Raw genomic sequence first — 25,870 nt, forward strand, 5'->3', positions numbered from 1 at the left:
AATGTCCTCCCCACGCCCCCCTCAAGGCCCTTGGTTGGACAAAGAAAGAGATTATATCAGGGTATAAAATTTCAAAACCAGACAACTAGATTCAGGATACTCAATTTTGAATTGGTGTAACTCACTCACTCACTCTCACTCACGGACATATCTCGAAAACGGTTGAACATAAATTAACCAAACAGAAACTCAAATAGAAAATGCCATGAGGCACATCAAATGGTGTTGTCGCGGTGGCCCCCAGGGCTGCCCTTCATGGGGAACCCAGGGCGCAACTTTAAAATTTTAAATGGAAACATGGGTCGAGTGATACCTCGTTCGATACATCTTCAAACACTAAACAGTGTTGTGGCAAAAGATTGTTGATATGGGTCACTGTTTCCACCGCCAAGACATAGTACCAGATCAGGTAAAACGTCAAGTACCACTAATATGAAAACGATTGGAGATAAATGATCAGAAGGAAAATCGTATAGGAAATCACAGAGGGTATTTATCATTCCACGGCTCGAGAATCAACTGAAATGCGAAGTAAAGATTTTAACAATAAATTTTTGGAACCTTGCAAACATTTTGCTTCCCCCCCCCCCTGAAAATTTAATGCAATGCGTGCAAGACGTTTGGGAAGCATCTGCATCAGTATGTACCCACGATCTGTGCATTAGACAACTGCATGTCATAAAATAAAGTCATGTCACGTCAATTCTTGTCTTCGTGAGGAGAGGGAACTTACGAAGAAAAAAACACCCCGGACCTGGACGTGAGAGGTAAGGAGACTCACAAAGAAAAAACCCTGGACATTAGATGCGAGAAGACACAGAAGAAAAAGAATCGAACCAATATCATGCAGACGACGACTGAACAAAACCACCGTTTGTACATATTGTTCTAAAAACTGCATTGTTAGATAATTTTATTTCAAATTTCAGTTGATTCATTTTTGCATCAAATCATTACCTGCGATAAAAATGAAAGGTACTATTTAACACGAATTTTATCTACTTTTTCTTATTACAGAGGCATCTATATCTTATAAAAACACATTTCAGATAATTTTATTGCGTAGATTCAATTTGCAAAACCTAAGGTTCTCATTTGAAATTTCACTGTTCCTTTCCGCTTCACCCACTTACGGAGGGAGGTTGCAGCGATAATATTCTAGGAACTAGATTTTCTCCTTTGCATTATGGCACTTTTACTCTAATTATCTTTTCCTCTGTTGCAACAGTCTCGAGCCATGGAACAAATAAATACCCTGTTTGATTTCCTATTCGAATTTTTGTTCTGTTCATTTATCTTTAACCGTTTTAATTCTATGGACACTGGACGTTTTATCTGATACAGGTGTCATGTCTAGGTGGTAATTTTGAAAACAGTGACCGGTATGAACAATCTCTTGGCACAACGATCTTTAGTTTTTAACGATTTATCGAACGAGATATCACTTGACCCATGTTTCCATTGACAATGTTAAAGTAGGGCCCTGGGCCAGCATGAATAGCAGCCCTGGGAGTCACCGCGACATCATTCGACGTGCCCCACGATATTTGCCGGTTTCACTTTTTGTTCTGCTCATTTATCTCCAACCATTTTCATATTAGTGGTACAGGACGTTTTATCTCATACAGGCATCATGTCTTGGCGGCCATTTTGAATACGGTGACTGATATGAAAAATCTTTTGCCACAACTCTGTTTAGTGTTTGAAGATCTATCGAACGAGGTATCACTCGACCCATATTTCCATTTAAAATTTTAAAGTTGGGCCCTGGGCACTCCTGAAGGGCGGCCCTGGCGAGTACCGCGACAACACCATTGGATGTCCCCCATGGCATTTCCTATATCAGTTTTATATATAGGTCTTTACAAAAACTTTAAATTGAATCCAATCTTTATCAACAGAATACTTTGTACCCACATGCACGTTAATATTTAGATCAACATTTATATTTCTTTTAATACTTCTAAAAATGGTTTCAGAACAGGAAATTGAAAATATTTTGAATGATTTCTCATGCAAATATCTAAGAAAACACTCACCAGTGCTGGATCTTCATCAGGAGCAAATGTTCGAAGCTTACTGTAATATTGAAACCTATTATACGACGCAGCCGTCAATTCATCTAATCCTCCCAGAAAGCTAGTTGGTTCTTGTTTATAATGATAAGGTCTCCTAGGATGCAAGAGCAGAAGACAAAGTTTATATATTTGTCATCACAGATAATCAAGGATTTATGTATCAACAATGCGCACGGACACTACTTAAGCTGTTTCGACATACAGTGCTTAGTAATGACAACGTTATTATTTATAATAAAAGATGCTTGTATCTTGGCTACCCTTTGGGCTATTAACTTAGAAGTAACGACATGTCCAGAAATAACCTAAGATCATTTTAAGGCGATTTCTTTCTTATACTAAATATAATGTCAGATATGCGACTATCTGGTATAATTTTATCAGATGAAAACGACCCATCCCAATTTCTACATAAGAAATCGTTGAGTCTTCCTGTTAAATATGCTGCTCTCCGATGTATTTTTTTAATGCTGATTATATATATATATATATATATATATCCATGCTCCACACATGTATGGGAACTAACGTCTACTAATGCTAGTGCTAGTCTACTAAGAAGTTCTACACATTACGTCAATTTGATAGATGAATCAGAATAGTCCAGTAGTTCTCAACCTTAGTGGTATTGCAGCTCGGTCCTTACTGGACTATAGGCAATGAAAGAACTAGTTTCAATTTAAATTATCGTAGAAGTAAATTAAAATATTACACCTATTTAAAATACTGTATGTTATATGTCCTAAGTATCAGCAAATACAGAACAATAATAGAACCAGAACACAGAAAAATCTGGCTACTACATTAGCGAAAACTCACATCACTATCCACCGGTCGCTTGGAATTTATTCGACTATTGTAAATAACCAAATACATAACCAGTTATGAAATTCCAAAACACCGAAAAAACTAGTCGTGTAATTCTTATTTCAAATAGAGCAATTACCTAATAAGCAAGGGCTAGGGGCTCGAGTTCTCTTCAGTCCAGCCCAATGACCTATTTCCAGAAACTTGGCCAAAACCCGTTGAATTGAAGTTTCGATTTTGAGACTTTTAAAATCCTAAATGGTCAGGTTGGTATCTTTACCGTTAAAGGGCTCATAGTGGTCTGGTCTTTTGTAAATAGTTGAAAAGTGACCAAAAGTACACGAAAAAGAGACCAAAAACTGAACAAAAGCACACGAAAAAGCGACCAAAATCTCATCATGTTCCTTTTTTCCTTTGTCAATTTCTCCATTTCTCCATTCCTTTGTCAATTTCTTCTTTACTCCTTCTTTTTGAGCTTCCTCCTTTCTTAGGGTTTCTAAGTATGCTTTGTAGTTACTGTAAGCAGACTTAGCAGATGTAAGAAGCTTCTGAGTAAGAAGAACCAGTTCTGGCCTATTTCCGAATTTCTTCATCCCACACTTTAATTTAGCATTGAGAGTTCTCAAAGCCACGAAATATTCAAATTCATCACATACTCTTAAGAAGAACATACAAGAAGCATAACACAAGACGAACATGATGAAACACACACACACACAACGTTGAGCGGAGCGTTAACTAATACGCGAGAAAACCAAAAGACTATTATGATAGAAGAAAGAATAGGCACAGAAGGATTCTGAACCCCACCTTGAGAGCTTAAGCATCCACCAACCATCCACTGTGCTTTAGAAAGAATAAAAGCTGACTGTTTCACATGTGGCAGCAAGTACTGACGCTTTAAGAAGAGTAATGAGTAACAAGTTTCTGTCTTTCCCATTTATTTTTATATTTTTCTTAGAAAACTGACAATGCAAAACATAAATCATACGAAAAAGTCCCTTTACCTCCCAATAAAGTAACTTTTAGTGACCAACTTGAAAAAAAGTAACTTTTAGTTAAAAAAAAAAAAAAAATAGTGACTCGCTATGAGCCCTGCCGTTAGAAATGACAAATGACCGTTTTCAAGGGCCGCATGCACGTATCTGGCTTTCGAAATTTATTTCAAAGTAAACGTCAAGTTCGATACATCGGATCTCACTCACAACGAACGGACATGAACGTGTCATCCAGACGACCGAATCAAACCTAATCCATTTGATAAACATAAAGATATGTTCATGCACAAAAAATTAGGTGCCATGGACAACGGAGTAAGTCCCTGCAGCCCATTAGCCTGTTAGTATAAAGAAAATCGTAGACTCGCAGTGAAATAGCTACTGCATCAACACTGTTCACTGGAAAGTCATAGTTTATAGTTCATTCTCTTCAGCATGAAACAAGCTTTCCAGAAGCTATGTACCAGGGCCCACAACGTACTTGAACAGGGAAAATTGGGATAATGTCAGGAAAATACCCTTCAAAAATCTCTGCAATCAACTTTGGCAATCAACTTCGAGTAGTATCTCGAAAAATACTATACAGGTTAAGAAATGAGCGTTCAAAATTTCATTTTGAAAGACGGAATAGGTATGAAGGGAAAAGTATAGCAATATGCTCTGCACATACAAAACCGAATCGATAACTTTCCTTGATTTCTATAGCTATTCTGTACTTTCCAAGTCACGTCAACGATTGAAAGTGAGTAAATTTCAGCTATGTAAATAAAATGCAATAAAATTTAATTGTTGTTAAATTACTGAAGCATTTACAATATTGTTTCTTATCCTTTTCAGTTCTAACCGCAAATAGTAAAATATTTAGAAGTCCCTAGAAATCCCGCTTTCAAACCATTTTCCCGACTTTTTACAGAGTTCTTCATTGATATAAAACAAAAGATAGCTGCACCCACTTGCACCATCTTGTTTTATCCATGTTTTTCTACAGCGATACATAAATTTGATTTTAGGCACGCACTGAAAGTTTCCTCTTTCTATGATGTTAAACAAAAATATACCGTAAAATGTAGCAATGAATTTATTTTGTCATTAATTTATTTAAAATTCAAAATCAGTGACCTGAGAAACATCAATACCGATATTTCTTGAAATGGAATTATTTTAAGACCACCACATTGGATCCGCAAATTCGTGTTTTCAAACAATAATATGGATTTGGAAATCAGCGACCTCGAAAACTTCCCAATATCATTTTTTATTGAAATCAAATTACTCCATTGTAAGTCCTCCATTTTATTTTTATTTTCAGCTTTTTCAAACAATAACATCAAATTGAACATTAGCAATCTCAAAATTCCCTATGCACGAGATTTAGGAAGAATAAATTTCGTTTTCGACTTTCGTACATGATTCTGGGTATTGGAACCATTGTGCAATGGCTAAAGTTATTTTTTTAACATATTAAGTAATTTAATATCCTACGACACAACTATAAAAATTTATTTATTATTTATTTTCTATTTTATTCATAGCTAATGCCAAGTTAGTTTTTATTTTTCATCATAAAGACATAACCTACAGAAGTTCACATGTCTATCAACGAAATGTAGTTACTGTTACAATTTTTGAAAAAATATAAATAATAAACTTTCCCATAAAGTATCCAATGGAAGCTTGATGACCAAGTTACTCTTAAAATGTAGTATTCATAAGTAAGTCGAAAAATTAGAACTAACTCTTGCTACTGAAAAGAAGTCCGGTGTCTTCTCTGCCTGCGTGTTTCCACATAAGTTATTGTGTTGATACCGTGGGGTAATGTGCAATGCAGCAATTTCTGAGGTTACGTTGCAGTGTGAGATTTCGATTCATTTGTACGCGGATGAAGACAGCTGTTAAACCTCTTCTCTTCCCTCTTACTAGAAATTATTCAGTTTATGAAATGTGGTGGGAATTCACAATGAATTGTGGTGTGGTATTAGAAAGATTTCTTGCCAACATTAGTACACGGGACTGTTTATACGAAGAATTACCACAGCTGTTTTCAATTAAAGATTCACGTCTGTAAACATTTGCGTTGCAAAGTTGAAATCCTCTTTTCTCTGTAAGAGGGAAATATAGGCATTTCGATTATATAACTAATTTCATAGCCTACATCAGGTATTGAATTGAGAACCTCACAAATATCACAGTTACATCTCGTGTGGTATGCTTACCTCGACAGTCGCTCAAATTAATAGCATTCATTCCCTTTTGCCTTCCGCTCTTTTATTCCCGATAAGTAGTAAGAATTGGTAACGTGGAGTAAATTGGTAACGTATGGGAACAACGGTAAGTACTTTATTAGGAACCATAGTTGTCTCAGTCTTCAGAGCTTTTCCTCAGATATCAACCACAGAAATGAGATTGTACTGGCGACTGTTGAATATAAGAGATTATGTATGTTAGAAACAGTCGATCCCAAAACAAGGCTAATTAAGTTCGAAGGAACTCCTGTGGCTCAAATCACTGGCAACCTAACTAATACCTCAACCACTTCATCATCGTAAGTTCACAGTTATTATAATCATCTTTCCCTACAGGATATAACTTACGGCCGTAAAACGAAGATACATATGGGAGGAGAAGCAAAGATGACTTGACTTAAATAATTAATATTTTTCTGACCAGGATTATTATGATGTTTCTATTACCTACATTAATATGAACATACATATGCCAATTAACGTCTGAGGAAGGTAACGTTACGTTATTGAAACTGTTACGAATTACTTCAATTTTAATAAAGAAGTACATACTCTGGTAAGATAAATATTAATTTAAGTAATAATTCCAGAGTCAACATAGAAGGAGTTACATATAGCTTGACTATTTCTTCACACAATTACTCCTCAATTAATTGATTTTGGTCTACAAATACTAAGTGCAATACTTCATTTAAGACGGACCAAACCTATTATGTACTCCGACCCACACCTGGATTTGAACCTTACCCGGCTGGAGTATACAGACCATCATGACAAGTTACCTCTCACAGAACATATCCTTCCGCACCACACTCTTTCATCTCTACGGAAGTTACGAGAGCTCCCTGTGGCGGCGGAATGATTAACGCTCCCTCCCTCAGCCTGGAAAACCTGTGATCGTTCGCCGGTGAGAGCATACATGACTTAGATACTACGTTAGCTGCAGATTTACGTAACATACAATGATGTGATTAACAAACAAACAAAAGAGCTGGATTACAGGATCAGAACACAGGTTCTGGAGTATTATTTCGAAGATAATAATTGCTATATACAGAATGAGGCAGTCAATAATACATTTAAGTTATGTTTCCAAACAATACGGAAGAATATTCATAATAGAAGTTACCAGCCACGAAAAATAAATATTTTTTATTGAGGTACAAATTTTACCCTACACTTCGAAGTTTCTATTTAATTAACTATGTTTTTTCTTTTTAAAAATTTTTCATACAACTGGTATGAAGCCATGCAATATTTTTAATACTCATAGAAGTAAATGACAACAATCATGGCTTCGTGAACCTGTAAGAGGTGCAAAGGTTATTCAAAGTACAGATATATATATATGAAGTCCGAAAATCCATGGTAAACTCCAATCAATATGACCGGCTGCAAGATTTAAACAAAGATCTTCCGATTACGATGCGAGAATTATAACTATTTATCTAAAACGTTCTTTTAAAATATATACAGGGTAGACCATTTATCTTGACACGCTCTTGTAACTTTTAAACTAATGAACAAAAATGTTTCAGATTTTGTACCATGCAAATACGGCAGGAGGACATTGGATATTCTGTGATATCACAAGATTAACAGCGTTACTAACCCAACATAAAGATTTTAAATTCGGTTACATTAGATTATTACATATTTCAAATTTGCACGTAAGAAGAAAACATAAAATACCACACTTATGTAGTATTGCAAACTAAAGACACTACAATATCACAGAGAAACAACTAAATTTTGGAGGGTTCTACAAGAGTAATAACACAAGTTAGACGGACGAGGTAATACACATTCAAAGTAATATATCGAATACTGTGGTCATCATATGACGTATTCCAAACAATAAAGAGCTCCCTCGTGGATAAGCGATTAGCGTACGCGCCTTTGGCGTGGGAGATCCGGGTTCGATTCCCGGGAGGACCTCATGTGGTTTGGATCCCACGATAAGCTGTAGATCCACGTCTCATAAAGCCCAGATGCTGAGATGGACAATAAACTAAAGTCAAATCAAAATCGTACAAGTCAAAATTAAGTTACAACAAATTTAAAATATGGCCTTTTTCGAAGAACTTTATATCGACAAAATATCTAGATAAGTATTACGCCGAATTACGTACATAGTTTCCAATAGACATCAAGATCATAACACCATTTAAGCAATTTGATACATACTATTCGGGAGATACGAAAAAATGGTTAAACTTGATATGTTGCTTAAAATAGCGTATTTACGGGAAGATTACCTGCAATGAGAACGAGACGCATCATTACACTTCGGGGTCGAAGCACTCCATCATGAAGTGGACGCATCCAGACTCGCAGCCGTCGAAAAAAATTCAAGGCACAAACCCCTAGCATAGTGATGCTGACGCCGCTACGGTATTCTGGGAGAAAAACGGGGTGATATGTAATGGTTTCCTGACACGCGGGGCCACAATCAATGCGGCGTACTACAGCAACCTCCTCCGGATCAAAGTCAAAAGGCTTTGAGAAGAAAACGACCATAGACGGTAAAGGATGACTTCGTCATCCTGTATGACAACGCGCGTTCTCATACGGCCAGAACAACGGCTACAGCTCTCACCAGACTTGGTTGGGAGATCCTAAACTATCTGACGTATATCCCCGACCTGTCGCCTTGCGACTTCCATCTTTTCGGTCCTCTCAAGGAGCATTTGGGAAAACAAATATTCCACACCGACAACAAAATCAAAAGTGTGTGCTGAAATAGCTGAAAGATCGTCCTCGGAAAGAATTCTATGCCGCAGGGATACGGGCAATCCTACACCGATGGAATAAATGTGTGCGTTTACATGGGGAGTACCTTGAAACAGAACAGTACAGAAGGTTGGTCCACATTTATGGAAATGATTTCGTGCCCATTACGCTAGGGTGTAAAGCCGTATTTCCACCAGCGGTTGCGCTCGATATGACAACCCTGGCTATAAACTATAGCCCGACACCGAAGTTTCCATTGGAGTGGGCTTCTGTTTAGAGAAATCAGATCAAGTTTGAACCACTCCTTGCAAACTTTCTACAAACCAGTCAATGTGCGTGGGCGACGTAAGGAAATCGCTCGCTTCAAGCTCCCGAAAGCACAAAAGTCCATTGGTGCAGCGTCGGGAGACTTGACAGGGATGTCTGAATATGGGATAGCATGGATTCCAGTTTCACGCGCTTTGCGGGCCATGTATGCCACAGTTGTTCAAGCCGTGTGGCTGGCTGCTTTGTCTTGATGAAGACTTTCGACACCTCAGCATCATACAACGACGGAATATGCTACCGGTATAATGGCTCCAGAACGTGTTGTTGATAGTATACTGCGTTAATTTTTACATTTCGTGCAACTATGCAGGGGAAGTTTCCCTTTGTGGCAAAAACCTGCAACAACCATGAAGCTACGGGGAAAACTTTCGCGGCACATGCGGACCCAATTGGCATGGTCCTTGGCATCCTTTGGATGATAGTAATGGCTCGAATCCGCTTGGAGTTTGACAAGTAGATCCAGGCCTTGTCTAACGTGACCACATATTTCCACTTGCCATCTGCTATATACCGTTCATAGAGCCGTTTGCAATGGACCCTGCGTTTCCCGATGTATTTAGCTGTGAGTGTGTGAACACGTGGCTTATGCTTTACTTGCAGGCGTAAATCCTGGTTGATTATCCTCTGCACAGTTGATTTAGATCTTCTAACACTCCTGGCAATGTCTCTTTGTGGCGGCGGATTCTCCTGGGTCACCAACTTCTGCACTTGTTGAACCACATCCATTATACGTTTGGGACGGAGGTGTTGTTTTCGTGCCACTGTGCGCACACCCGCTTCCTCTGGCTGTGTATTTTTGTTGCGCTTGAGTACATTGGCAATACCCTTCTTGGAAATGGTGAAACCCTTGGACGAACAGTGTTTTACAATTGCACTGTATTGTATCCGATGTCGGAAAGAGTGGTGATGTACCCCTCCCAGAATGGGGGTCACTTTTGAAGGCAGTTTACACTCGGAGCACTTCACGTCCTGCTACCGAATTCTCCACACAACTGGTTTTTGATTGCTCTGCTGTGCTCTCTGTACGATTCTAGCGCCCCTGGTGCACGTTCCACTTCGTTTCCATAAATGTAGACTGACCTTCTGTAATCGATTCGCATGATATCTTCTCTATGTAACAGAAAAAAAATCGGTTATAACTTGAACGTCCCTCGTACATATACTCTCTAGCAACTGCAGTAAATGATACATAGTTCAATGGTCAGACTGTGTTTTCTTTCTCTCCTTTCTTCAATTATACTTTCATGCATGAAATTAGCGACATTTGGCGTTTTCTGAAGACTAAGTTTTCAGGATTTAGTAGTCTCTTACAACTTCATGGACGTAAGTATTATAAAGGAAGCAAGAGTTTTCTCTCGCTCCTTCAAATGGAGGTTACTATTTACTAACATAGCTCACCGTTCAAAAATTGATTTCTCATGTGTACAGAAATGTCATGTATATTGACAGACGTGATGTCTCCAACGTTAATACATACGTACAAGTATAGCTGAGATTTAAAATAATCATATGATAAATCTAGAAGTACGCACACAGTCCCAAAAGCAGCATATCAGTTATATTTGTATACTTACAATGTTTCTAATCTCAAGTAATGATCGTAAAGGAGTACACTAACAACTGATATGAAGTCTGAAGCACTTGGAGGAACTGTTTACACTATCAAATATTTGACGAGACTTCATCGTAACTATTGAAGGTATATATATACGATAAAAACGTCTTTCGATAAACTAAATGAAGAACTACAAATACGTCTCAAAGTGAAATATAGGAATACTAACTCTGAAAGATAATATAATCTGTAAATAACCAGAAAACAAAACCATGAATTAAATCTAAAACCGTTATCACCATGTTCAACACTTACCTCTGAAAGGGGCGGGCAGCTTCCCTACTTAGCGGAATTTCAGTTATTTGTTGTCTAGTAGCTGTTGCTTCATAATCAGTTGTTTCTGAATCAAGAAACAATCCACCATGACCTCTGAAAGTACAAAATTTCAATATATTTATCAATTGTACACAAATACACACACACAAAAAAAGAACATATAATAACAGTACTATATACAATTGCTAATCTATTGAACAAGTTTCCATGTGATAGTTGATCTGGTTTTGGGAGAGGAAAGAGGTACCATAGTTATTGCCTTTAGGTTAAATGAGACGGATCATTAACGAAAGTGAATGAATATGAAGGAATTGAAAGGTGAGAGTGAAAAAGGAAACAAAAAGGGAAATGGAAGAGTACCCGGAGAACAACACGAAAATATAGACACAATGCTGTCCACCACAAATTTACACAATTAAGATCGAAGCAGGATATCTTCGCACACGAGGTGAACTCTACCACTTCATGTGCTCTCTACTGCTTAGTAACGTACCCTCAAGACTGTTTAGTTTCTCTTAAATAAATCCATATGTTTATCCGCCTCCCTCCCCCCCCCAAAAAAAATGTTTTATCATCAGAGAGCTCACAATCTCTACAATGTAGTAATATCATTTGACCTACGAGTATGCATGCAGTAAGACATCTTTTAAATAACTAATGGAGTAAAACACTGTATCTGCACATCTAACCTATCCTATTAACCGTACAATAACTTCGCTGACGAGCAAGTATTTTGAAGTTTTGAACATTAAAGTCGCTTGTTTCGTGAAAAGAAAAGAAAAAAAACAAAAAAAAACTTGGTATTCGGAAACTCTCCGCCTCTATTCTCTATCGTCAGCAACCAAGTTTCAGTCATACATTATAATAGGCATAATTACGCTATTTTAGGTGTTTTGTTTTTAATTTGTTCTATGTTAATCGCGACAATGAAAAGTTTTGTATTGCATAATGACTTGCATTTCCCATTACTAAAATTTTATTATTATTATTTCTTTTCTGGCTTATTCTTATCTGTTATCAATGCGTCTACGTTACTCAACCTCTCTAACTTGAGTTTTCGTTTTACGTCCTTATGCAATACCAAGGCTATGAAGGATACGGCCCACTAGGCTCTGAACCCGGACCAGGACATAAACCTAGTTTAGTCTGCGTTTACGCAGACCATTACATAAGATAAATCCTCACTCACAATATATGCCATTCTCTATTACACTATCTCGCCTTCAATTTTCTCTACTTGTTATTGGCATATCCACGAATGCGATCTAGTCTTGTCATCATGTATTTGTTCTTACCTAGATTTTATATATATATATATATATATATATATATATATATATATATATATATATATATATGGTAGACAGAAATTCTTGATTTCTGGAATTAACTACCATATACATATACACGTGGTTGGTATAGTCCACTTAATAACATTCCTTTTGTTGTTATTTATCTTCCTAATCACACATTCTAACGTAAAATTAAAGTAGTTTTATAAGAAATTAACATATAAGTAGTTTTATAAGAAATGGTTATAAGAAATTGACAGTTTTCTTTCAATTTGCAGCTTAGTACTGTATTTGCTTTACTACGCGCCTTCATCAGCCGTACAATCTTCTTCGGAATTACGAGTTCTTCTAAGATATCCATTCTACATCCTAACAGAATCAAAGCCGTTCCTAATGTCAGTGATTACTTGGTTAGCCGTGCACCACAATCTCAAATACCTACTCTCCTATTGAGCCGAAACTTAATAGTACTGGTCAATCATTTTGTGAACGGTTTGACATATCAGCTGCGGGTCTCTTCAGCTTAGATGATTTCTTGATAGGAAACACATTAAAGAATACTCCATACACATCTTCCGATTCGAATGAAATTCGTCTCAGCCACCGTAGCGTCTACAGAGAGACTGCTGCTAGTAGTTCTAAAAATCGTCGGTAAACACTGGCGTCTCTGGCATGTAAACTTGGGGGGGGGGGGAGCCATCAAAGAAAGTTATTTAAATAGTAGTACCTAGCCCAACTTGTTTATTTATCTGTGATTCCATTTGTAACCTTTTTGCTTGAGACATATTAAGAACTTTGTTATAATTGTTTCATAGACTGAATATTATATTCCAAATGAATATAATAATTATTGTTTATATGTTACTCTGTCGTTAGTAAATAAATTAAATTAAATAGAATATTGAACATTTTGTACTTCAAAATATTGGGGGGACGCGTCCCCCCGCCAGAGACGCCCATGTCGGTAAACACCACAAGTGTTGACGTGTATCTACTTCTACTGGAAAAGCTCTATCTCGTATTGTATCTAGTCACAAAAAATTCTGTCATGTCTCACCTATTGCGCAACCCTGCCAGAGAAACTCTATTGTCCATTAAGTGACTTGAAGCGTGATCATATACTGGAGCTCCAAGAAGCCCAGTGGTCGATCCGCAGAAATGCTTGCGTGGGTAGGGATGTGGCCTCGCCACCAACTGGGCTACGTATGGACGAGAATCGATTGTCCATGAAGCCTCCTCATCGACGAGAACGTCTTCGACTGCCGAAGACATTCTAGTTTCGAGGCAATTGGAGGACGAGGGCACTCAGTGATCTGAGTCGTTTTTGTCTCGAATACTGTGACGACCGTGTACGTAGACGTGCATGTAAGCGGCAAAATTCACTGCGTTTTCGCACTCGCAATACAAGACGCATATCTGACATTTTGGCAGAGGAAATGAGGTAAAAGATATACATCTCGGTCGCTTCAAGCCTTTATTCATGGCCTAAATCGTATCACCGACTTTACTTAACACCTTTGCGGGACCCCATCTTCCAACAAGATAATGAACTGCGCCATACCGCCATGACAACCATTGCGCTCTACTCGGTACACTCCTCCCCCCCTAACGGCTTGCTAAGTCTCGAAATCAAAGCCCTAGCGAACACATATGGTATTGCAAGCGTGGAACAACATAATCCAGACAAGGCATTCAGCATATTTACGACTCACTACCTCCCAGATACTTGTTTGCTCCCTTGGAGTGGTTATACGTGCTATTACGGTGAGTACTATATATTTTCCGAACCAACATGTTCGGGATAATCCATGGGTATTGTATTGGTACTACTAAGACATGTTGCCACATTTTATGTGCTAACTTGAGATCAAACCCATGAACCTCTACTGCTCTTACATGTGTTTCCACCAGTGCATAATTCTGTGTCCATTATACATAATCAATCCTCCACGTTAGTCTAGTGGCTAACGCACATGCTTTTGGATATAAGATCTCGGGTTCGATTCCCAATGAAAGTCTTGAACTTTGAATGCATTACAGTAGTTCAGGTTCCACCTTAAAAACTGGCACCTTTTGTTTAGACTTGATGAGAAAAGGAACGCTAAACTCCAACCATCCGAACCAACTACACATAAGTTAATTTTAGGGCTTAAACTGTATCTGGCGTCATAACTAATATCCACAAAAGACACCCTCTTCAATAGAGTGACCAGATTCTGACAAGTGAAAAGTAGGACACAAGCATAATACCTAGTATATAATAGTTTACTGCGTCGGCAATATGCATGTCCTTATTTCATTTAACGTTAACCTTAAATTAATCATTCGTTTTTGTTAACAAAAGTATTGAAGGAATTCAACACAATTCTAAATGCTTTGGATGAATGACAAAATGATTTATATTTATGAACGTACAGTGGAACTTCGTGTAGGCAGCGACGTAACTGGGCTGATTGTCGGCCAGGGTAAGAACTCGCCTTAGTTCTTCCCCCTCTTTCCTGACCAACCAAACCAAAACGATTCCCGACTATACCTGATATTGGCATCACACAGTAATTCTCCTATTCCATTTTTATTTTCAAGTGGTAAACCTTGATTTTAAAATTGCAGTACATAATTTAATTTTTAGTACAAAATAAAACACCAAACTAATTAGTATTTGATTGCCAAAAAAAATTGAGAGTAGCATGCTTGACATGACAAAGAATCAAGCTGTTGTCTCGAGTATTATACTCGAACATTTTGGAAATCTCTTAGATCTAAATCAATGTAAGTTAAATGTAAACACAAAAAGCTGGGACTAAAATTGTGATGTTATGTTGTTGTGCTGTTGTTTCTGAGGTAGTTTTTTTTATGATCTTTAGTTTGTTAAAACTCCTTTCCTTGCCTTATAATAAATATTTGCCGTTTTGCGCCCCCACAATATGGCGCCCGGGGCACAAGCCCCGTTTGCCCCACCCTAGTTAAGTCACTGCATGTAAGGCTAAAGACTTTTTTTTTTTTAAATTGATTCTCGGTGCGTGGTATTATTTTAAAGAATAAGGAAAAATTTAGACTGTAACTTCTCAACTTGGTTAGCATCACGGTCTTAAGTTGAAAAAGAAACCTTTCCTACCTTACCGATATCTAAACAAACCCTTCTCAATGTATTGCAAAACAATGGTTTGTTGATTCTTCTCCTTCCCTAATCCTTTGAGGGGTGTTAAAAACACAGTGGTTCATCATTCAGGAAAAGTGTGTTTGTGATTCAAAATGTTGTGAATAAAAAATGAAACATTAAAATATTGCAAGTAAGTTAATTCTGGACATTTTACAAAAGAAGTACATTTCTCGATTTTCTAGGCGCCTTCGCAACACGCAGAACAGCTCTTTGGAAAACAGTACGGTACTGCAAAAATCTGTACGACTGGTCACCCTACTCTTCAAGTAATCACTTTGATTTCCACGCTACTACGAGACCGTTTCTCGGACAGTAGCTCAAATGGGAACAAAAGTCGTCTCTTCCTTCAAACCTTTCCCCTCATAGTAAGTTCTCGGTTATAATTTGTAATACTTTGCAGTAAAGGTGCCAATTAGAAATTTTATAACTCAGGATTTTTTTTTTTTAATCTAAAGCGAAATTTTACTAGATACATTCATGACTGCTTTCTCACAAAATGCCTAGGCTTTTTATATTATTATTATTGTTATTGTTGTTTCAACAAAAATTCTGAAGTGCAATTTCAAGTTAACATACAAATAATATTACACATAATGCAAATCAATGTTATTGATTAACAAATCTGCAATTGAAGTCGGTAATAGGTCATTTCGTTCACTGCTGGGCATGGAGACGAAACTTTGAGAAAAAAATCAGCCACGAACTACACCAACCATCCTGGTTGGGAAAGTGAGAGAAGAAAACTTGGAAGTACCTTCATTTAAATTGTAGGCGATTACGAAATGAGAATGTTAATTTTCACCTACGAAATTCGACATGAAACAATATAAATTAAAACCTTGACTTTCTCCGTTTGGCCACTGGATTGAATAGAATACACTAAAGCAACGTAGGTAGAAGCTCATTCCACGTACACTGATTTCTTAATGCTATGAAACCCGAATGCTTTATATCAGAAGAATATTAATTGAACATCTGTATACAGAATCCAGATTCCCAGTGTTTGTACACGTGATATCTGTTATCCTAATTCACGATTTATCCTCCGCTTCAGTTCCTTAATTTTCTTTTTATATAAGTTTTTAACCAAATAATAAAGAAACTGGCCACCCTGCTCAGCTGCTTCGTGGCTTCACTAATTAAGTTCAAAGATAAGCTGTCTGGAACGTAGATTCGGGCAAAACACAGCCAATATAATTCTTTGTAATTGATAAAGCAAAGTAAATTAAGTTTTGTTAAAGAGAATCTCAAAAAATTATTTCTATTTTCAAACTGGTAGACGAGCTACTGGTATATTGGCTCTTAGAACAGACTTCGTCCCCCATCTCTTACGGATTCAATCTACACTCCAATATGCAAAGCCTACTAAGCAGAGCTTGTGTATACTTTGTCTTTAAACCGAACCAAAAAGCAATATCATAACAACGCTTTAAATAGTAAACTAACACAAAAAAACTTTCCGAATCTGAGAACACAATGCCACTATTATGCCAACCTGTCCATTAAAGATTTGTCTATACAAATTAAATTACGAACTTTGAACTTACCCACTAGTCTTACTTCCCCTGCTGCAATCGGAAGAGAGCAATGGATGAGACTCGTATTCAGAATCAAACGGTTCTCCCTTCCTAAAGGCGTAACTTGGTCTCTTGCTTTCCATTAGGTCAGTCATTCTACAGAAAGAATATAAAGAATTCATTAACCATGAGATTCCCATTATCTTAAACTCTTTTGTGAATTAATTTATGTAGAATGACGTTCAATTAGGTGGGAAAGAAATATTCCTGAATGCGGTGAACACGAAAGAGGAAAGGATACAAAGAAGAAAATTGTCTCTGTGTATACAAAAGATATATAAACATAGTGTGTCCACTGATAAGGTTATCGCGGACCACATATACTTATAATTCGGCTATCGTTGTCCTATATGACTGGCAGCAGTTACCTTAACAAGTGTTCTTGATTCTTCTCCAAGACATACAAACACATTAACCAATCAAAAACCATTCTTGAGAAAACATTCCGCCAAAACCGTATAGTATTCGAGGTCCAAATTGGGCCAACCACGCCTGTATGCGTAAATTAGAGATATTAAACATAGGTTATATAGTATATTCAAATTGCAGTTTTTAACAACAATTATTTTGTTCTAAACAATGGCGTACGCAAAGCGATGATCAGATTTAAACCCCCTCCATTTCGAATAATATATTTAAAAAAATATATATCCTACCTAAGTAAGTATACAAAAATCGGAAATTAATTCGTCGTTCGAACTACTCCATCCCTTCATAAAACTCTGTGTACGTCACTGGTTTTAATATTATTTGGCAAGAGATGGTTAAATCTCAAAAGTTTTCGTTCTTTCTTGCGTGCCAAAAGGGGATAATAATCTTAAGACTCTTCCCTACATTCCTTATAACTTTATTTCTTTTACGAGAGCACTAGAAAAAGCACCTAATTACAGTGAATCCAGCAATATCAAACAAGAAAACGAAAATTAATACAAATGAAGAAAATGTACATGGCTTAATATGGCACGTACAATACGTCTCAATATTGGGACAAAAGATTACAATATTGGTTATCTTTGTATGTATTTAGCACAAGTGAGTACAGAAGTATGATGGAATAACAGAAAAATATTCTGTTGTTGGATTACCTATACAACTGCGTTTAAGAAATAAAGTAGTCAAACAATGCAGATACACTATGTACAGTAATCATCTGGCAAGCTTAGATCGCATCCCTGCCAGATCTACGACCAATTTTTCTGTAGTATACCATTAACGATGACAAACTAACGAAGTAATTAAAAAACACACTGATTGTGCGAGTGCTCCCGTGTTTGATTTCCGGTAGGGATATTTGCCTCGGCTAAAATCCTTACAAGTAGTTTAAATCAAACTCAAGTAGTGTTAACGACCGTATCATAGCGTGGTGCTAAAAAAAAAAAAGGACAGCGAATTGAATATGTGCCTCGATTACAGTCAGAATAAATTTTCCTTCATTAATCATCCGTCTCATTTGGCCAAACGGACAAAACTAAAGATTTCGTTTCACTTTTTGAGAATAAATTCTGTCGGATAAAAAGAGAAAAAAATTAAATGAAGTCTTTCGTTCCATGATTATGCCCTTTAGACTAAGGGACACAGATGATTAAGGCAAGTAAATGATGATGGAAGAATGGGGGAATGAAAATGCAGGAAGAAACGGGAGTATCTCGAGAAAACCAACAGACACGATGTTGTCGACCACAAACTTACTTGGCCAACGATCGAACCAAGGACCCCATGCACAAGAGATAGGCGCTCTATCACTGAGTCCGGACACAAAAGGAAACATATGCAGAATAACCTCGTGGAAGCCTTTCACATACCTTCTGAACACCCGATAAAAATATCGACGCAACTTCTTTTCTTCTTTACGTTTGGAATGCAATACTTTATTGCAGGAGTTAGCCCTCTCAGATGGTCGTTAGTGGACAGCGTGTGCGCGTCCTCGGTGCACACGGTCCCAAGTTCGATTCCCAGTGGAAAAGCATTGAAACCTGAAAACATTGTGGTAGTTCAGATTCCACACTGACCTATGTGCAGTTTCACAGTCTGGGTGCTGAAAGGAACACAACTCCAATCCAACCAATTATTGTAGGTTCACATGTCGTTATGTATTAGTATACCGTATGAAATTGATTGTTGAAGTACGGTAGTAATAAAATAACTCCGAATATAGTTATAAAAGCCATTAACCGATTTTAATAGTTAAATTGCCTTTAAAAAAAAAAAAATAATTGTGAATGTAAACAACTGAGTTTAATTCTGCCTAGTGTTGTAAAATTTCCGGAAATTTTGAACCTGCTGGTAAAAAACCGTTTTTTCCGGTTTCTTTCCGGAAAAATTGGGAAAATAAAAATCTTTGTATTAGGTTAGTTTTACTAGTATTGGGACCTTTTTTTCCGAATGCGTGAAAAATGTAAGTTGAGAAATTTCAATATAGCGAATATTTAATATATATATATATATATATATATATATATATATATATATATATATATATATATTAGGGATGGCCGGATCCGAATCTGATTGGGTCCGGATCTCGAATCTCGGATCTGGATCCGGATCTCGTATTTCGGATCTGGATCCGGATCTCGTATTTCGGATCTGGATCCGATCTCAAATCTCGGATCTGGATCCGGATCTCGGATCTGGGTTCGAAATTCGGATCTGCATCCGAAATCCGGATCTCAGATCTTGATTCTTATCCAAACCCACATCCCACCCAAATTGTGATAAACTTGAATATCAAAAATTCACCGAAAGTAATTTCACGAAGTCCTGACAGTGAATTAGAAAACAGAAAATTAAGACGGATATTGACAAGCCTATTTGTCTCCTTCATTCTACACTAAAGATCAAATGCTTGCCTTACTAAAAAACAATCTGATTTGACCCGGATGAGAATTCAATTGTCGAATCTAGGTCCACCCGGTTGCAGGACCGAGATGAAATATACACATTTATATTTGAAACCGGAATACAAAACTCGAATATTTAAAATTCCTCAATACACCTATTTCTTTGACAATTAAGAAAACAAACAGTTAAGACAAGTATTGACTAGTTTTTACGTATATTTATCTTACTCAGTCTGCTCTAAATATCAAATGTATACCTTACAACCTTACAATTAGATTTAATAATTATTTAGTAAATCACAAAATGAGCACCGAGAATAAACTATGAATTTTGGTGCCCCTTATCTAGATTTGAAATTTCGGATTCATACATAGAATCAGGCTGAAAGATAAATATATGAGATCTGGACACCGAAACAAGTGCTAGTACCAAGATCGTAGCCGTTTTACCTAGGTAATGCGAGCGGAAGGCGAGCACTAATTCCGCATGTACCGGTACTTTGGGGAACACGAGAAACTAAAAACAGATAAATATTCTTTTTCAGGGGCAAGTTGCGCTTTAACATGACTTTTCATGAGCATTGTGTTCAAATACGAAAACTGTAATGGCAGCTTGTTTGAAATAAATGCCTTTTCTTTTTTTTCAGCAATAAAGTTAGGTACTTTCACATTGAATAAAAATTAGCAAAGCACATTTCACTGATTAGAGTGCTGGTTGTTATGGAAGCTTTCACACTGAACCGAAGATTTCCTCATGTGGGTATCGGATTGCCACAATTCACCTTGCTGAAAGACGTAGTTTATCAGGAGGTCGGCCAAGATTCTTTTGGACTTAGCCTGTAGACTGCTTCTGGTCTCAATTATTCCCATATAACAAGACTAACCATATATAAAGTTGGTTCGAAATTATTTAAAATATCACTAATTGACCTTAAGGGGATAATCGCGATTTAAATATTCGTAAATCAGAAGAGATGTAAAAGTTAAGCGTTAAAATAAATTCGATAATTCCTAATGCAACCTAATGATAGCAATAAAACTCCTTATGTAATATTTTCAAAGCTAAGATTAACAGTTTTGTTCCTGAAGAGGGTTTATGGCAACATAGAATATTATAAATCCAATTATCATAAGTAGTACCCCTGACAGCCCCGCATTTCACATCACCATCGCCCTTCATCCTGACAAGTGGGCAATTCACTTACCCACAATGACTTTTCAGGCATTCCAGTGACATCAATATCTCAGTTTGGGTTTGGGATCATGCTTCGGTGAACCTTGACTATCACCATCAGCAGCTATTAGAGAATCAGAACTTATTTCTGTATTAGACAATGTGGGTAACTATAGCTTTTCGTCTGTAGAAGACAGAGAGCGTGCCTTAGGTGCCCGTGGTCATAGGTTCAATTCCCGGAGAGGCACTTAACAATTTCGATGTTGACCCAGCATCGTGAGGACAATTGGGGAGTTATCTTAAGTAATAGGTAGCGGACTGCAGTCTAGAAAGCCGGCATTAGGGACTTCGGGTGTCGATGCGTTGACTACACATCCCCACTTCAACGTAAGCCCGCTGGTAGGAACCAAAGGACTGTCGTGCCAAGAATTTAGTTTGTTTAAATTATCATAAATGGCTTCTTTATTATTAAATTTTATCCAATATTTTCTTTTCAACTAGTTTGGGAAACTCAGAGCTAGCTACTTGTTTTCTTTTTAATTCATGTTCATAGTTAGCACAACTAATCACTAAGGAAAAACAATCTTTTCAATAAAATTCACCTCGCGTCTTTCGTAGCTCTGAGTTATTTTTAGTTTTCTTTCTTTCTTTCTTTTTTTTTTTCAAGTTGAAGGGCGGTTTATCATTTTCCCCTCGCTTACCCTATTCTTTTTTCTAGTTTTACCTATGTTTCTTGCGCCTATACGCACGTGCTTAGTGTGTTCGTTTACAAAAGCGGGCCATTTTCCTGCCACTATAGAAAGTAAGAGTGCACTGAAATATTAATTGACGTATGTAAGTGAATATATCTGTGACGAAGTCATAATTACTCAGTTTTTGCATTGTACATAGTTTCCTCATCCTTATTAATCTCTTCACCTTCGCTTCCTGAATTCCAGTTCTAGTATTCTTTCTTAATGGGGGACTGATGTCTCATGTAGGTTTATTAACTATAACATCAGCAATAAAGAAAGTATTGCACTAATTTTAAAACATTACGTTAATTAAATAATAATAATAATAATACGGAGCGAGCTCAGGCTACTTGTTAGGATTCTTGCTTCGCAATTGGATAATACCGGGTTCGAATTCGGAGACCAGCCATCCTGACTGAGGATTTTCCAGGGTTGTTTCTCAGTTATACTGGGCAAATGCTAGGTTAGTACCTTGATCTACGGCTCTGGAGACCTTCCTTTCATTCCTTTTCCAATGTTTTCATCTGTTGCTTACTACAGTGTAAAGTGGCCTCTGAGGATGTATCTGGTAGCGTATAGTAAATAAACAATAACGACGTAATATATCTTCACGAAACGTGTGGGTTAATTTAACTACAGCCTTACAGTCCCAATAGATAGCTAAAGTTTTAATATCAATTTCCTGACTTTTATATACTATTTTCATGTTGTTTCAGCTTTCAAGTTTCTCATGTGTTCCCACCGAGAATTGAACCTGAGATCACATGAACAAATGCGAATATGTTAAATATTTTTGAACACTTTAATATACAAAACACAAAACGCTTCAATGATACGATGCATAGATATGTTTTGGTTACGTCCTGCAATGTATGATTAAAGAAGCCAGGAGGGTGAAGAAAAAATAACAGAAATCTCTTTCATATTTACTCCTTCAACAAACTCCTGACCTCAGAAGGGCAAGCCATAAGTTAGGTAACAGTCATACAACGAACACAACCATATCGCTCTCCTGAAATTCTCGTGTGTATGTTTAAAATTCTACTGTTGTTCCACGCCAACCAGTCTATATTTTTTGTTGTATATACCTTCGAAGTGAAAGATATTCATTATTACATTTGTTGGTGGTTGGACTCGTGAGTCAGAAACTACTATTAATAAAGAGTTTGTTTTGTCTACTATCCCTGCGATTAGAAGGGCCTTATCTAAAAGATATTTCATTTGTATATGAGAAAAGAAGAAAGTTTATTTTCTAAGAAAAAAATAAATATTTTCAATGTGAAGCTAACATTAAGTTTCGAAGAGGAGCTAAACAGAAGAATTTCTTACCATTTACATCAGTTTTCAGACAGTTCACTATACTCTGAAATGGGAAGAAATCAAACTGGGAAACATTTTACTAAAGAGACTTCGATAGAAAGTGCAACATGTAAATATTGCAAGGTTAAAATAAAATAAAGAACAAAGGTAACACAAACGTGTTATGGAAACATTTAAACGCACAGCAACCTACTATATCAGTGAATCCTAAAAAAAAAGTTTTAACGAATTTTAGATATTCAATTTTATCATCACAATTTCAGATGCAGGTTTGGATACGAATCAAGATCTGAGATTCGAATTTCGGATCCTGGATTCGGATCCGAGATCCGGTTCCGGATATCACTGGATCCGGGATATCCGGATCCGAAAATTTTTGGCCATCCCTAATATATATATATATATATATATATATATATATATATATATATATATATATTCGAAAATAAAATTGTTGTAATTATTCTTGAAAATTAATAGTCTGCACTCATTTCCTTTATGTGCCTTTTAGTCGTTTACACCTGGATGTGCATTAATTACAGAACTTTTACAATTGCATACACATCTACCATCATGAAGCGTTTCTCTTTTGCAACAAATAGGGCTCTTGAATGAAACTGAGACCTTAATGTGCTCTTTGATCTGGTGAAATTTTGTTAATTTTAACCAAATTACTTCTTAAAAGAAAGAGCAATAGGCAAATTTCTCTATTACTCATGCACTTAGATATATAATTCCTACCATTTAATATTCAAATACAGAAGTTACTATAAACTTTATGTATAAAATTTTGTAAGAAAACAAATACCTGTTTTCTACTGCGACAAATTATCTATATATATAAAAATGAAAATGAATACATTTTTAATTTAAAAACTCTTGAACCACCATACTGATCTCAATGAAAATTTCCAACATGAATGAATTTAGAGCCTGGGATGGATTTTAGCATTTCCCTTTGAAGGTGCAACTTGGAGGAAGTAAGTGCGTATATATTGAAAATTACCGATCTTGGTGTCGAACCCATAGTTTTCGGGGTTGCTAAGATGAACAATGACATTTCCGATGAAGCTTAAATTCAGCTCTGCAGCTTGGAGGAAGGGGAGGTATATATATATATATATATATATGAAGGGAAAATTGCCAATATCAATATCGAATCCATAGTTTTCGAGGACGCTGAGGTGAACAGTGGCATTTTCCATGCCGTTTAAATCCAAATTTATCCCCGCAAATTCGGGGGAGGGGGAGGTAACTATATAAAAATGATGCAAAATGATCGATATTAGTGTGAATTCATAGTTTTCAGGACCCCTGAGATGAACAGTGACATTTCCGATGCAGTTTAAATTCAAATTCAACACCAAAACTTTAGAGGGGGAAGGGGATGATATATATAAAAAATGATCGAAAACGAATGGTGCTAGTGTCGAATCCATAGTTTTCGGGGTTGCTGAGATGAGCAGTAATACTTCTAATATCGTTTAAATCCAAATTCAGCGCCGTGACCTGGGGGTCGGGGAGAGGGGAGTTATATATACAAATGATCGAAAATAACCGATATTACTGTCGAAACCATAGTTTTTGGGGTTCCTTTGATGAACAGTAACACTTCCGATGCTATTTAAATCCAAATTCACGTCCATAACTTGGGTAGGAAGAGATATATAAAAATAACTGAAAGTGGCCGATATTAGTGTCAAATCTATAGTTTTCGGGGTCGCTGAGATGAGCAGTGACATTTCCGATGCCGTTTAAATCCAAATTCATCCCCGTAACTAGAGGGAGAGGAGATATATAAATATGATCGAAAATGACCGATATTAGTGTCGAATCCATAGCTTTTAGGCTCGCTGAAATGAACAGTAACACTTCCAATGCCGTTTAAATCCTAATTTATCCTCGTAACTTGGGGGCGCGGAGAGGTGCCCGATATTAGTGTCGAATCCATGGTTTTAGGGGTTCTGAGATGAACATTAACACTTCCGAAGCTGTTTAAATCCAGATTCAGCCCCATTAGTACTAGTAAAGGGGGAGGGATATGTAAAAGTAATTGAAAATGACTGATACTAGTGTCGAATTCATAGTTTTTGGAGTCCCTAAGTTCATTAGTGACAGTTTTGGTGCCCTTTATACCCAACATAAAACGTATTATCCCCGTGCGAAGAACGGGCATTCTGCTAGTCTTTAATAATAACGAACGGAAGTTATACATGTTAAATTTATTAATATATTTGTCGCTGCTCAAATTTACGCACTTGTACGCATATGTGCGTATATGTAAATTAGATCATCTCTCTGAGTTGTTCGAAAAATATACAAATAATAAAACAGGGATTTTTATCAGAAAACTAAAAAGTAAAATTAAAAGCCGTTGCTTTAAATATTTTTCCTGCTAACGAAATACATTGTATACATTCTGCAGACACGTTACAGCAAATATGATTAGCGTCAGGCGAAAAAATAGTTTTTAAATTATATTTTCCAGGTTTTGCAAATATTTCCGAACAAAAGTATTTTTCTAACGGGTTCAAAATTTCCGGAAATTTTACACAGCACAAGGAAGACACGTATCTCCATAAAATATATATTTGATTTTAGCACACTGGTTATAACTGAAATGATTCTGGCCCTGTTATTTTAACACTTCCCTGCCGTAAAATGGTAACTTTATAATATAATTAAGATAATTTAAA

The 25,870-nt window shown here is 36.7% G+C and overlaps 1 protein-coding gene across 3 annotated transcripts in view; it reads right to left on the minus strand.

The window, feature by feature from the left end:
- Positions 1–25,870, minus strand: part of LOC145686274 (sodium-coupled neutral amino acid transporter 9 homolog) — a 348,057-nt gene that overhangs the window by 318,456 nt on the left and 3,731 nt on the right. For 2 of the 3 annotated variants that reach the window (XM_081759405.1, XM_081759404.1), the window contains exons 2-4: positions 17,077–17,202; positions 11,057–11,170; positions 2,040–2,172 (exon numbers count right to left, since the gene is read on the minus strand). In XM_081759405.1, coding sequence (XP_081615531.1) covers positions 2,040–2,172; positions 11,057–11,170; positions 17,077–17,201 — 372 coding nt within the window. In that variant the 5' untranslated portion in view covers position 17,202. The remainder of the gene's footprint in view (positions 1–2,039; positions 2,173–11,056; positions 11,171–17,076; positions 17,203–25,870) is intronic. The other variant, XM_081759406.1, reaches the window with a different exon arrangement.

The sequence above is a fragment of the Thermobia domestica genome, chromosome 5, assembly GCF_964235325.1.
Source record: "Thermobia domestica chromosome 5, izTheDome1.hap1.1, whole genome shotgun sequence".
NCBI lineage: Eukaryota > Metazoa > Arthropoda > Insecta > Zygentoma > Lepismatidae > Thermobia > Thermobia domestica.